This window comes from Pelodiscus sinensis, chromosome 1 (genome assembly GCF_049634645.1).
Source record: "Pelodiscus sinensis isolate JC-2024 chromosome 1, ASM4963464v1, whole genome shotgun sequence".
Lineage (NCBI taxonomy): Eukaryota > Metazoa > Chordata > Testudines > Trionychidae > Pelodiscus > Pelodiscus sinensis.
Genome location: NC_134711.1, coordinates 223,475,477 through 223,490,124, shown reverse-complemented (window position 1 = coordinate 223,490,124; position 14,648 = coordinate 223,475,477). Strand labels below are relative to the sequence as shown.

General features: G+C 42.0%; 1 protein-coding gene across 11 annotated transcripts in view; it reads left to right on the top strand.

Annotated features, from left to right (window-relative positions):
- LOC102458090 (granulocyte-macrophage colony-stimulating factor receptor subunit alpha-like) overlaps nucleotides 1-14,648 on the top strand; it is a 35,146-nt gene that overhangs the window by 14,082 nt on the left and 6,416 nt on the right. For 9 of the 11 annotated variants that reach the window (XM_006135855.4, XM_014579884.3, XM_075915867.1 and 6 more), the window contains 7 exons: nucleotides 453-582; nucleotides 676-851; nucleotides 1,093-1,247; nucleotides 7,362-7,397; nucleotides 8,893-9,022; nucleotides 9,314-9,413; nucleotides 13,899-13,965. In XM_006135855.4, coding sequence (XP_006135917.3) covers nucleotides 453-582; nucleotides 676-851; nucleotides 1,093-1,247; nucleotides 7,362-7,397; nucleotides 8,893-9,022; nucleotides 9,314-9,413; nucleotides 13,899-13,965 — 794 coding nt within the window. The remainder of the gene's footprint in view (nucleotides 1-452; nucleotides 583-675; nucleotides 852-1,092; nucleotides 1,248-7,361; nucleotides 7,398-8,892; nucleotides 9,023-9,313; nucleotides 9,414-13,898; nucleotides 13,966-14,648) is intronic. The other 2 variants (XR_012899109.1, XM_075915888.1) reach the window with 2 other exon arrangements.

Sequence of the window (14,648 nt, the reverse complement as noted above, 5' to 3'; positions counted from 1 at the left end):
TGCCAAATTACAAAATAATCTATTTTGAAATTGACTCGAAATAAGCTAAGCAATTTGTGTAGCTCTAACTGAGTAGCTTATTTTGAGCTACAGCTGCAGTATAGACACACACTAGGTGTCCCCACTTAAGCAATTTATGGCTAATATGAGCCTTGTTGTGGCTGCCCAATACAAACTAAGTTCCCTAGTCTTATCGGTAGTGATTATGACAACTAAGAATAATCACTGTTTAAATGTAATCCAAAAGTTTTCAAACTTTAGTGCCTAAAATTAGGCACCTAAATCTTTAGTTACCTAAAATCAATAGAAGTTGCACATGCTCAGAATCTCTCTGCATCTGACCTACTATGTGAAAACTTGTACCTTCTTGAAACCATAACTCACTTTATTCTTCATCTTGCAAAACCAACCAGCAATATATAAATACACATGTAATTTTTCTTGGTTTCCAGGCAAGAATGGAACACGTGTTGAAAATTTCTCCTGTGTGATTTACAATATTTCCTTCATGAATTGCACTTGGGATGCTGGCAGAAAAGCTCCAATCAATACCCAATATTGTCTTTCATTGCAGTACCCAAGGTAAATAATTTTTACTGTCTGAAGGAAGTTTTGTATTCAAATTTGACAGATGCCATTTTTTTATGTTTAACTGAAACATTTTGGTATTTACAGTGAAAAAGATGCACTAAAGTGTCCACATTACATAAAAGATGCGCTTGGAAGACATATCTCATGCATTTTCCAAAATGTGACAATAATTAAGGATCCAGTTTACTTCCTGGTGAAGGGGGACAGCAATGAATTGGAGATTCAGTTTTATGATGAGTTCATCAAACTCTATGAAATTGGTAAGGAAAAAATTTTATTCTGTTTAATTCTTATTTATACTACAAGTGGCATGGACCATTTTCACTGGGAGAAGGGCCTGTATTTGTTTCAGAGCTATGCTCCAGAACAAAGCTTTTTTTCTTCCATTTGTTCAAGCTGTTTCTAACTGTTACAGTTGCAAAGGTTGAATTCCAAATGGAAGCAGATTCTTTATCAAAAGCTGATTTTTTATCAAATGTAATACTGATGATTTTCTTCTAGAAAAGTTAACTCCTCCAGTCAATATCACCGTAAACTGTTCTGAAGACCAGCCACGGTGTATCGTGCAATGGAAACGGCCCCAGTTAAGCCACGAAGAAAGAGATATAGATCAATGTTTTGAGTATGAAATTGACATTCGAAATAAGAAAACTAACGTAAGTGTAATTTTTTCAATGACTCTCACCCCAAATACATATTTTCTGTTTATCAGCCTATAACTGATACACATCACAACCCACTCTTATACTACTATCTCCTCTTCTTCCTTGTCTGACATGCATCCTTTTTAGTTCCAGGCATTCCTGTATGTAGCATAGTTCATTGCCTTATTTCCTAACCTTGCCCACATGACTGACTTAAGAAAATAAGAACATAAGAACGGCCATACTGGGAAAGACCAATGGTCCCTCTAGCCCAGTATCCTGTCTGGCAACAGTAGCCAATACAAAGATTCCTGAGAGGGAGGGAACACAATAGGTAATCCTCACATGATCCCTCCTCTGTAATCCATTTCCAGATAAACAGAGGCTAGAGAGACACCATTCCTACCTGTCCTGGCTAAGAACCATTGATAGACTTAACCTCTATGAATCTATCTAGCTCTTTTTTGAACCCTGTTAAAGTCTTAGGGTATGTCTATACTGCAAAGTAAATTCGAAATAACAGCCCTTATTTCGAATTAACTTCAAAAGCGTCTATACATGCAAACCACTATTTCAAATTTAATTCAAAATAGCAGAGCGCTAAATTCGAATTTGGTAAACCTCATTCTACAAGGAGTAATGCCAAATTTGAAATAGCTATTTCAAATTAAGTGCTGTATAGACACTTAATTGGAAATGGGGGGCCTCCAGACCTTCCCAGGGAGCCCTGGTGGCCAGTCTGGGCACAACCAGGAAAACTTACTCTCCTCTTCCCCTGCCCCGGAGCCATTAAAGGGGTAGACCCTGGCCACAGTGCCTGTGCCAGCTCCAAGCCTGCCAGCCCAGAGCCAGCGGTGGCCACCAGGGCCCCTAACCCAGTGGCCCCAAAACATGAGCCAGCAAGCCACTGGCAGCCAGCTCTCTACTGCTCCCCAGGAGCAGCTGCCAGCTCCCAGGAGCCTGACAGGGGCTGGAGAAGCTGGGCACCTTCCTGGTCCAGGGTGCAGATCATGGACCTTATTCAGGTTTGGGGGGGATGCCCCCAATGTCCATGATCTCTGCACTAGACGGAGGAATGTGGCCATCTATGGCAGGATAGCTGCCAGCCTGGCCACTAAAGGCCACATGCGAACCCAGGAGCAGGTTTGCATGAAAATCAAGTTGGTCTGGTGAGACCCCCAATCCTGGGCCATGAGCTTCCCCTCCCACTCCTTCCCCTTGCTTCTCCCTTCCAGCTCCCTCCTACTAGGTTTCCCCATCCTCTCTCCCACCCTCTCTCCATCCCTCTCCCACCTCCTTTTCCTAGTCTCCTCAGAGATTCATCCCTTCCCCCAGTTTTGTTCAATAAACCAGGTTTCTATTTTTGAACATATGTGTCTTTTGTTTGACATCAGGAAGGGGGCTTAAGGAGGGGTAAGTGGAAAGATGTCAGGGAGGAATGGGGCACGAGCCCCCGATGGGGAGGACCGGGGTGGTTCTGCAGACTCCTTGGAATGGAAGCTCTCCCGCAGGGCCTCCTGGATCCTGACAGCCCACTGATAGGCCCCCCCAGATGGCAGCCTGCAGCAAGTGCAGCCGGGCTGATGGCAACAACCCCATGAGATGCACCAGCATACCCAGGGGCAGCTCTGGCTCCATGTGGCCGAGTGCTATGGTGTCCCGAGTGTGAGCACTCAGGGCAGACCAAGACAAGACTGCTTTGCTGTCCCTCATCAAGGTAGACAATCAAGCGGGGAACCCTGAGAACTGTCTGTCTGGGGTGGGGGTAGGGTCCCTTTAAGCACAGAGCTCAGTTAGCCTCAGGCAGCAGCCCCACACACTAAGTCCTAACCTGATGCCTTGCTGGCACTGGTTCCAGCCATCCTTAACCTCGGTTCAGGGTTCACTCAGTGTTGACATGCTATTTCAAAATATTTTTTGCTATTTCGAAATACTGGGTCCCTGCCACGTGTAGACGTGGGTAGTTAGTCTGGACTTGTACATTTCAAAAATGGCAACCAGCCGGGAAGATGCAAATCAAGCATGGGATATTTAAATCCTGGGCTTGATTTGCAACTTCGAATGCCTACCTTAGCCTCCTAGTTCGAACTAGGGGGCTAGTGTAGGCATACCCTAAGAGCGTATGTTTCCATACTACTGATACACTAATTTAACTCATCCCCACCTCAAAATATGCCTTTTTGAAGTGTAAAGATGACCCATACAACATTACAGGCAAGGCTGATAGTGCAGTACCAGCTATCATTAAGATTGCCCGGCATTCCCAGTCTAAGACCTTGCTTTTGGTTACTACTAACTTTGCCAAACTTTATAACTATTTGGGTTGAAATGTTCTATACATTATTAGCCAAAATGGTCCAACAAATTTCAATAAGAAGATTAGAGAAAAATAAAGTTTTTGTCAGGGATGTGCCTTTTATCATCCAAGTGAAAATTTGCACAGATATAACCAGATGGGAAGTCTTTGGAAAAAAATCAGTTTGTACATTCTGAGTAGAGACTCACTGAGCATACTTGACCCTCTCACAGCTCTTAATTTTGAGTAGACTTTGCAAGTGTGCTGTCCCCACAGAGCTGCTGAGCATGGTCCAGGCCAGGGCTGCAAGGTTATGGCTGCTCTCAATAGGTGCTGGCAAGGTGGGACTCAATACTAGAACTAACAGCTGGACTTTTCTATGCTCTCAATGTATCCCCACTAGAGCTCTGGCAGTGTGGAGGAGGAAGCCATCTGATGCAACTATATTATAGGGAAGGCCTGGTGGCAATGTAGATTGGAACAAGGAGCCAGGAAAGGTGGAGCTGGGATTTGCAAGGAGAGTTGGTTTCAGAATCAGTGAGGGAAACAGGTGAGGGAAAGAGAATAGGAGGGGGAATGAGATTGCGTGGAAAGAGATTGGAACTGTCAGGGTAAGGAGATGGCAACTAGGAACAAATGCATCAGAGAGAAGGAGGTTGTAGGGAAGAAGAGACAGATCTGACAATGAGTTGGAGAGCAGGGGGAGAACTGGGACCAGTGGGGCAAAAGAGAATGGGACAAGGAACCATGTGAGACAAGGGCGGAATGAAGAACCATTAGGGATAGGAAACGTGAGTGTGGAAGGTGGGGCTGTGACTAAAGGCTGCAGAGGGAGACTGACAGATCAGGAAGTCAGGACAAGCAACTGGAAACAGTTGAGCAGGGAGATGGCAGAGTCTGGGAGCAGGGCAGGGAACTAGGACTGGGTATGGGGGAGACTCAGAATGGAAGGTTGGATGGGTGAGATTAGGGCCTATTGAGCAACGGGTGCCTGGGATTATGATCAGAAGTCTGAAAGTGGAGACTGGAACTGACTAAGTGAGGAGAATTGGATGGGGATAAGCAGCCAGTTGTCGGCTCTACAGGACTGGCAGAGGTTGGAGGGGGAAGGACAGAATGGGGTGAGCTTGTGGGGAATGGTCAGAAAAGTCTTTGTCCATTCTGAGACTCCCCTCCAGAGCTTGCAGTGAAACCCATGATCCCAGAGTCTCAACGTTGTTCTGCTTTCAGCAACTATCTGTGAAACTCACTGGTAAAGTGTCCATGCCCTTTCCAGTGCTGGTCTTGTGGTGCTCAGTAATTAAAGACTGTACCATAATGCATATTAGAAAGGAGACAAACTAAGTTTGCAAGGAGAATTTTATTCTTATGTTCGCTAACTTTTGAGTGCTTTGCTTTGTGAACTTAATGCCTCCTTAGCACAGGACTTTTGTGTGTGATTTCATATTATGTTGTAGGTACAGGGAACCAATTACACTCAAGAGTGTCTATGTGTTTCCATTATAAAGGCCGTGGTATAGACAAGCTTTGACATTTGCAATTCTTCCCTTTGCTCAGTTAACATTCTTGTGCAGTAGCTCTTTGTAATGACTATAATTTTATTCCACTTGGGGGGAGGGATAGCTTAGTGGTTTGAGCATTCACCTGCTTAAACCCAAAGTTATGAATTCAATCCTAAAGAGGGCCATTTAGGAATCTGGGGCAAATCTGTCTTGGCCCTGCTGTGAGGGCAGGGGACTGGACTTGGTGACCTCTCAAGGTCCCTTCCAGTTCTAGGAGATGGTATATCTCCATATATTATTTGAAATAAATTGATTGTAAGAGTTTGTTCCAACAGACAGGGATTTGTGATAATTAACCAAACAGCTTTCTCTGTTGAACTGGTGTGATGTTATGCACTGGGTTGTAGCAGCAAGCTGGGACTAGGAGCAAGTTGAAATCAAGGCTGAGATACAACATTCTTAAGACCAAACTCAGCCCTGGGGAGAGGAAGTATAGCTGTCATTGATTCAATGGGAATAGCTCAGGACTGAAGTTGCTTACTGGGGTGGGAACCTCTTTTAAACAATAAAGCCAGTCAGTAAAAGCTAAACCAGTAATGTCAATTATGGAATTAGGGATCTTAGACTGAAAGAAGAAAATCAAAGATGCCTGAAGGTAACAGTTTAAATATAAAGGGCTTGTGGATGTCTACATTATAGACACAACAGCAGCACGGCTATGGAGCTGCAATAGTGAGGATGCTTCCTACAGCAACTGATGGGGATTTTCTATCACTGTAGTTGTTACCTCTCTGAGAGGTGATGTCTATTTTGCATTAGGGTTTAGGTCAAACTAATCACAGAACTTCAATGTGCAGGATTTTCATACCCTGAGCAATACAGATAGATCGCTCTTGTTTTCTCAGTGTAGATAAATATCCCATTGGTGTAATGACTGGGCCTTTCCAAAGTTACATAAAAGGATCTCAGGTTGCTGTTTTCCAGCACAAGGATGAACAGATTTAAGTTACTTTGTCTTTGAAATAATGGAATAAGATGACCACATGATGGCATCCTAGAAACCTAAACAAGACATGTTTTGTTATGCTACACTTCAGTATAACTGATTCTAGAAAGGGCTTCTTTCCACATCCTCAGAGATCAACACCCCAAAGATCAATCTCCCAGGCTTTGATTTAACAGGTCTAGTAAGAACTCACTAAATCAGGGCTACTCAACTTTGGAAGCCCTGGGGGACACAATGCACATGCCAAGGGCTACAATTCAAGTGTGGTTGCTTATACATAAATATATAAATATATATGCAAATAGCTTCTTTCACATTGACAAGAATGAACACAAATGCCCCTGCACTCCCAGCACCTCCTCCCTGGGGACTAGAAATGCCGACAACCTATACCTGTCTGTTCCAGCCAGTCTGTCTGCTTGCATCTTTCAATGCTCACCCCGCCTGGGAGACGGCTCACCGTTGTGGAGGCCATGTTCAAAGGATCTCCCCCCCCCCGTGGGCCACGTGTTGAGCCCTGTGTAAACCCAAATTGCCCCACGGGCCACAAACAAACAGCCTGCGGGCCACATGCGCCGCGGGCCACGTGTTGAGTAGCCCTGCACTAAATCAGCCACTGATGGCACTCTCGTTAATCCTGGTTCTTCACTGCATTTTGAGGAGTAAGAGAAGTCTATGGGAGAGTTTCTCCCATCAACCTTCCACAGTGGGGATGCTGCAGAAATTTGACCTAAGGTGCATTGACTCCATCCATGATATTCTTGTAGCTGGAGTTGCATATCTTAGGTTGACTTTCCCCTCTAGTATAGTACTGGCCTTATGATTGTCTGACCATAATGGTTTCCTTGCAAACAGAGACCCAAAATAAAATCATAGAAGAGAGAACGAAAGTCAAACAAGATTAGCCACTTATGCACCCAAGGAACCAGCCTTAGTTTCAGCCTCTGCCTCTGCTTCCTTTGTGATGTCACAAACAGGGCAAGCGGGGAAGAGGAAGACTTTAATCAGCACCAGCATCATGCAATTGCTTAGTCAAAGAAGGGAAACGAAAAATGCAAGAAGCCCAAACATTGAATAAGAAACCCATCAAAGGGGAGTTATTAGAGCAGACACTCCAGGTTTGCCAGACACTGATTACAAACAAAGAAATCTGTATATGATAAAAGGCCATTTATTCCATAATATAGGCTTTGTAAATTCTATTTGCACCTTCTTCTGAAACAAGCAAGCACGTAAATTATCCAAAAGGAAAAAAAAGGAAGAAAGACATTATTACAGGGTAACAAAAAAAATAATAATAAATATTTTTCTTTCTTTTGCAGGCCAACCCCGAGGAAAACAAAAATGAGCCTCATACGGTAACAATTCTCTTTCCATACCAACATATGGGCTTATCCTAGTTTTGCAAAGATTTTCAAAAAGTCCTTCCAGGAGCAGTATAATAGGTCCTTGCATAGATTTTGCTTAAATTCTTCCATAAAAATTTGCAGGGACAATTCAGATTACCTGGCGATCTCAGTAAGGCAGCTTGAACTTCCTCTGACAAAATTTAAGCAGTTCTTAAATGGAAAGGACTGGGCAGTAGAATTATGTTATACTAGCAGGCAGTGGCACAATAGGTATTCTGTTATTAACAGCATGATTGTAATTAATTTTTAAATTACACAATTAATTAATATGTTATCATTTGATAATCTTAGTAACAACCATACAACAAAATCTCATAACTTCATATACAGTAATATTATACATGTTTGGAAAGAACAATGAGTTTCTGTCAATCATGCCCTTTCACGAGATATCTTACCTATTCATACCACAACCGTATATGCATGATGAATATGAGGGTTTCGGAATTCCATTTTGAGGTACAGTGTGTGTCAACCATATTCTGCTTTCATAGGTAGGCACAAATATATGGTTGGGGCACATCTACATTGCAGGGCAAAAGTGAAATTAAGCTACACATGTTCAGGTACATCAACTGTGCAGCTGAAGTCAAAATAGCTCAATTTGGCTTTTGGAGCTATCTATACAGCAGAGAGTCGAAGGAAGAACACTCTTCCTTTGACTTCCCTTACACTTCATGAAATGAGGGTTACAGGAGTTGGAGTAAGAAATTGTCCATCTAGACATTATGTCGAAATAATGGCTTGCTGTGTAGACATGCAGGCTGTGTCTACACTGGGCCACTTATTCCGGAAAATCAGCCGCTTTTCCAGAATAAGCTGCGAGCTGTCTACACGGGCCCTTGAATTTCCGGAAAAGCAACGACGCTCTACTGTACAAAATCAGCCGCTATTCCGGAAAAACTATTCTGCTCCTGCTCGGGCATAAGTCCTTATTCCAGAACACTGTTCCAGAACAGGGCCAGTGTAGTCAGCCCAGTAGTCTTTTCCGGAAAAAAGCCACGATCGCGAAAATGGCGATTGGGGCTCTTTTCCGGAAAAGCGCGTCTACATTGGCCACAGACGCTTTTCCGGAAAAAGAGCTTTTCCGGAAAAGCAGCCTGCCAATGTAGACGCTCCTTTTCCGGAAAAACTGAAAACGGAATCGTATTCCGTTTTAAACAGTTCCAGAAATTCATGCCAGTGTAGACACAGGCACTGTGTTATTTCGAAATAATGTCACTTATTCTGAAATAATGCTGCTGTGTAGATGCACCCTTTGTAAACTTGGATCAACAAATGAAAACATTGCATGTTAGCAACTCTACATGTACAATGAAAAAGAGTAGTTAGTCTAATTCTTTGTTGTACAGTGTCTAGCACAGTGGGGTGGCATTCTTGCCTGGTTCTTAGGCACTATGAAAATAAAAGTAATGAATAATAATAATAATAGCATTGTTTTTAGGCACAAGGAACAAGTTTCACATTTGAGAATTACAATGTGAAAAAAAAATACTCCTTGAAAATCAGAGCCAAGGGAGATGCTTGTCTCATAAGCAAAAAATGGGGGGAATGGAGTGAGCCCATTGACTTTGGTAAGGATGTTGAGAATTTCCTTTATTACTTTTCTCCCTTTGTCTACTGATGGAGTCCTCATAAACTCCTGAGCTCTATGGCCCTGACTGATCTATGCTTCTGTTGTTGGATTTATATATTCTATCTGCTCCTTAGTCCTTTACTCACCAAGGTAGTTCAGATTTCACAAGAAGGCTTTTCATACTGCCATTGATTGCTATGAGTAATCTAAGCAGAGATTTGACTTTGTCACCTGTGTTCATCTTTACTGTGCTAAACATGTATAATCTTTGTGACTATCTTTCTTTAAGGTAACACAGATGGTGCAGCCCTTATGTACCCAATTGTTTTACTTCTCATAGCAATTGGAACAATCCTAGTGGCACTGCTTATATTTTTTCTATGCAAAAGGTAAATCTTTTTGTGAAACATGTATATATCCCACCCTGCAGAACCACTTTACATGTCTAAATTTTGCCTGATTATTTTTGCAGGATGATATTTATATATAATATAATATAATATAATATAATATAATATAATATAATATAATATAATATAATATAATATAATATAATATAATATAATATATTTGAGGGAACTGGTACCACCACTTTTTATTAAGGTTGCCCACCATTTGTCATGCTAAGAATCCTGTTTTCAGTTGTTTATAACTTTGCCAAACCATTTGTTTGGAAGTTTTCCATGCTGGGAGTCTGCAGTATGGTCAATTAACTAACTCATTTTCTTCCTTTTTAATGTCAGCCAAAAACAGTCAGTCATTTCAGAGAATTAGGCTAGGAAATATATGCTAATTTGCGCATTGTAAAAAAAATCAATGACATTTTCTTGGATAGCTCTAATGCTGATATAGCCATGCTTTGGAGCATGGATTTGAAATTTGGCAGACACAAACCCTTTATGCCAGGGTTGTGTCTTGTGCTGTTTCTGTGAAAATTGAAAAAATCTGACCAAGTTATAAGCCCTTGAATAATGTAGGTTTGCACATGCTCAGTCAGGTCTTGCCAGAGCTTAGCAGCTGAAATCTCTAAAGAATTTACGGTCCCCTGCATGCTTGAGCCTCTCACAGCTCCTCATGCTGACCGAATTGCCCATGCATTATCCCCAAAGAGTGACTGGAGCATGCTCCTGATCAAGATTAGGATTCAATGGCTGCTCCGGACTGAGGTGGGGCTAAACACCAGAAATGGGATCAGGAACCCTGTCCCTCCGTCTTCAGTGACTCCCCACTAGCACTCTGGCAACATGGAGGAGGGAATAGTCTGATTCAAATGTAGAGGGATCAAGAACCCAGTGTAAATCCCTGCATGAGAGGTCTGGGGGAACAAATAGGGTTTCAGGGCAAAAACTGGGCCTGGTGGCCAAAGAGAGAAATCTGGGAAAGACAGGTGGAGTATGGGTGAGGGGAAACTGGGACTAACAGGGCAATGAGACTAGGACAAACAGCTGGAAAACACTGAGATTGGATGAGGGGCCCAAGGAGACATACTGGGAGTGAGGGTGGGAACTGGGATGGACTGAGTGAGACAACTGGGAACAAGGGACTAGAGCATGAAGAAAGGATGGACTGGCAATGGCTGAGCAAGGGGACTGGGAGCTGGAGAAGACTGAGCTTTGACTGAACAAGGAGACTGGAATAGGGATAGAGAATGGGACTGGAATGAGTAGCCAGTGGAGGGTTAGAGCCAGTACTGTCAAGGTATGTCTACACTGCAGTGCTATTTTGGGATACCACAGGTATCCCAAAATAGCTCACCCTCATCTTCACAAACCACCCGTTATTTCAAAATATTTTTTGAAAGAACGGGCGCGCTATTTTGGCATCCTGGTAATCCTCATTTCATGAGGGTTAAGGGATGACTTGAAATAGCACTTTATTTCGAAATAAACTCAAAATAACATGCAATTTGCATAGCGGAAATTGCATAGCTTATTTCGCCTATAGACTGCAAGTGTAGTCATAGCCTCAGAGAGATAGATTTGAGGGAAAAGATGTAAAACTCTTGGGGATGGGCAGAAGAGTCTGTACCCACTAAAGCAGTGGTTTCCAAACTTTTTGGCATCACGCCTCCTTTTTGATTTTTGAGAAACCCTCATGCTCCCCCCCCCCCAAAAAAATAGCAGCAAAACTTGGGGTGGGATTGACGGGTGTGTGTGTGGCTGGGTTGCCTTGCACCCCCCCCCCCCTGGAATTTCTTCACGCCCCTCCCCCTCCCCGCCCCCAGATGGGCATGCCTCCCAGTTTGGGAACGCATGCACTAAAGCATCCTCATTCAGAGCCTGAAATGGAACCCAAATTCCCTGAGTCTTACCATTCCTTTGCAGTCAGGAAACTCTGTGAACCTCATTGGCAAAGTGTCCTATCTCCCTCTACTGTTGGTCCACTGGGGATAACTACTGTTATCACTTATCCATGAACTGAAATGGCAGGTCTATATGGTGGAGGTTTAAAGGTTCCAACCCTGCTGACAACCATGAAGATCAATATGATGCCACATGATGGAATTTCGATTTTTTTTAACTGGCTTTTGAAAAAAAATCTAGGCAATTGAACACAAAAAACTGTTAAATCACATTAATGCAAAGTCAAACACTCATAAAATAGGAAAGAGCAATTTGTGCTACCTTCATTTATCTCCCTTCTGCACATACATTATGACACAGTCTTTAATTACATGATCACATACTATTTTTTCCACAAAACCGCTGTCTCATTCAGTGCACAGAATGGTGTGCATTTAATGAACAAATAGTCAGTAGTTTGTTATTATTCAGTCTGTGGCTCAAAGCCTTTTTTACTGCACTATATTCTAATCCTGTGGTGCGGACAGAACTGATGGTATCTTAATAGGCTTTTCTATGGTACACATTACCATATCATCTTCATTAGAATGCTTCACAAACATTAATGCATTTATTTTCACAATACTCCTGTGAGATTAAAGGGGCTATATTATTCCCATTTTACAGATGGGAAGAAGAGGCACTGAGAGATTAAGGTCAACTAACCACTAATTTTGGATGTCCAATCTGAGACTACTGGGACCAAATATATTTTAGAGAACTCAGAGTTAAATAGAACTTCTTGGCTACGTCTACACTGGCACCCTTTTCCAGAAATGCTTAAAACAGAACAGTTTTCCATTATAAGTATTTCCGGAAAAAGCGCATCTACATTGGCAGGATGCTTTTCCGGAAAAGCACTTTTTTCCGGAAAAGCGTCCATGGCCAATGTAGAAGCGCTTTTCCGGAAAAAAAGCCCCGATCATCATTTTCGCGATCGGGGCTTTTTTGCGGAAAAGACTAATGTGCTGTCTATGCTGGCCCTTTTCTGGAATAGTTTTTCCAGAAAAGGACTTTTGCCCGAACGGAAGCAGCATAGTTTTTCTGGAAAAACACTGACAATTTTACAGTAGATCGTCATTGCTTTTACGGAAAAGCAAGCGGCCAGTGTAGACAGCTGGCAAGTTATTCCGGAAAAGCGCCTGCGTTTCCGGAATAAGTGGCCCAGTGTAGACACAGCCCTTGTGTTTAAAGTGTAGCTTTCATGGACTTTGGTTGCAGTTGTAAGCACTCAGTGCTTCTGAAGATCAGACCAAGGATTTCAATCCAGGAACTCTTAAAGTGGAATACACAGTTAGGGCACATCTCCACAGCAGGGCTAAATCTGAAATAAGACACACAACGCGAGCTATGTCAATTGCGTAGCTGAAGTTGAAATAGCGTATTTCAGCTTTTGGCGATGTCTATATAGCACAAAGTCCGAGAAAGACCACTCTTCCTCAGACTTACCCCAGCTGCTCTGCCACAGGTGTCCCCAAGTCAGCAGCTGCTGAAAATGACAAGTGGCTGACTACAGGAAGCCCCTGCCCCAGGCTTCCTGGAATCAGCCACTGATCAGTTTCAGCAGCAGCTGACTTGGGGATGCCTGGGGTTCTTAAGTTGAATCTGTATGTAAGTCAGAACTGGCGTCCAGATTCAGCCGCTGTTGAAACTGATCAGTTTCAGCAGCGGCTGAATCTGGATGCCAGTTCCGACTTACATACAGATTCAACTTAAGAACAAACCTACAGTCCCTATCTTGTACGTAACCCGGGGACTGCCTGTATATTGTAATGCATGGAACACAAGAAGACAGAACTACATTTGTTCAGGCAAAATTCTGGCATTTCCTAACCTCGGAGTGCTTGACTTTGCAATTTAATATGTTCTTGTAACAGTTTTTGGAGCAGTTACATAGAAAGATTGTCTTTTTGAACGTTTTATGTCCCAAAAAAACTTGCAGTCTAATTTATATAAGTAAACTCTTGGAGTAGTGAAATCAATAACACGTCTTTAACTACATTTGACTATCTAACTCCTGTCAAATATTATTTGTACTATTTCTTTAACACTGTAGCAAGAAGCTAGATCAGTGGAATGGCACTGAAGCAAATTTTGGGAAGGTTTAAAAGTGGAACAGATGAGCTTTAATAAGGGGCCTAATTCTCCATTTCCCTGTGCCTTGTGTGGTTATTTACACTAATGTAAAATAATGTAAATTGCAGTCATTCCTATTTAGCAGCATTTTACATTTACATTGCAATGGCATGACTGATTTCCCAACTTTTATGGCACTGGAGAATCAGACATTATGGTTTCTTTATTCTAATCTAGTTCCTGTTTCAATGGTATAAGTGACTTTATTTTTTAAAACTAGTCACGAGGGAACAGAAGTTGTCTTATTCTAAAAAAATAATTTATGTTACTCCACTGATTCTTTGTATCTTGAAAAAGGAAAATAAGAAATGTATCAAACATGTAAGAGAACAGAAAATGTTTGTCCATGTCCCGTATCCATCTTTTTTTTTTCACTATTTCTTCTTGTTCACAAAGGTGCTGCAATTTGAAAAAAATGTTTCCTCCAGTTCCACAACCAAAAAACAAATTTTACGAACTTCAGGTATTTGATAAAAATATAAAGGTATATTTTTCATATATAAAATGTGTTGATTGTAAAGATCTATCAGTCTGAAAAGTCTGACACAAAAAGTCAAGGTTTGCATTTCCATTTATAAACACTGTGGCTATGTCTATACTTCATGCTTATTTTGAAATAACTCATGTTATTCTGAAATAACAGTGTGAGTCTACACAGCAAGCCCATTATTTTGAAATAATTTTAAACACTTCAACTTCTATAACCCTCACTTCACAAGGAGTAAGGGAAGTCAAAGTAAGAGTGTTTTTCCTTCGACTTCCTGCTATGTATACAATGTCAAAAGTACAGTTAAGCTATTTCTACTTCAGCTACGCAATTAACATAGCTTAACTAGACTTTGTCCTGCAGTGTCCTGCAGTGTCAAGTGAGTAAGGCCAAAGCATAAAGATAATTCTTTTGATAGCACTGCTGAATTGCTTCTTTATTAGTCTTAATATGCTTAATTGTTACTGCCTGCAGACCACACAAAACCTGGGATCTCAGGAGCTAAGGCTATGTTTAGACTGCAAACCTCTTTCGAAAGAGGCTTTTTCAAAAGAGCCTTTTTTGAAAAAGCCTCTTTCGAAAAAGAGCATCTAGACTACACCCAGTACTTTCGAAAAAGCAAGTTGCTTTTTCGAAAGAGAGCACCCAGGCAGTCTGGA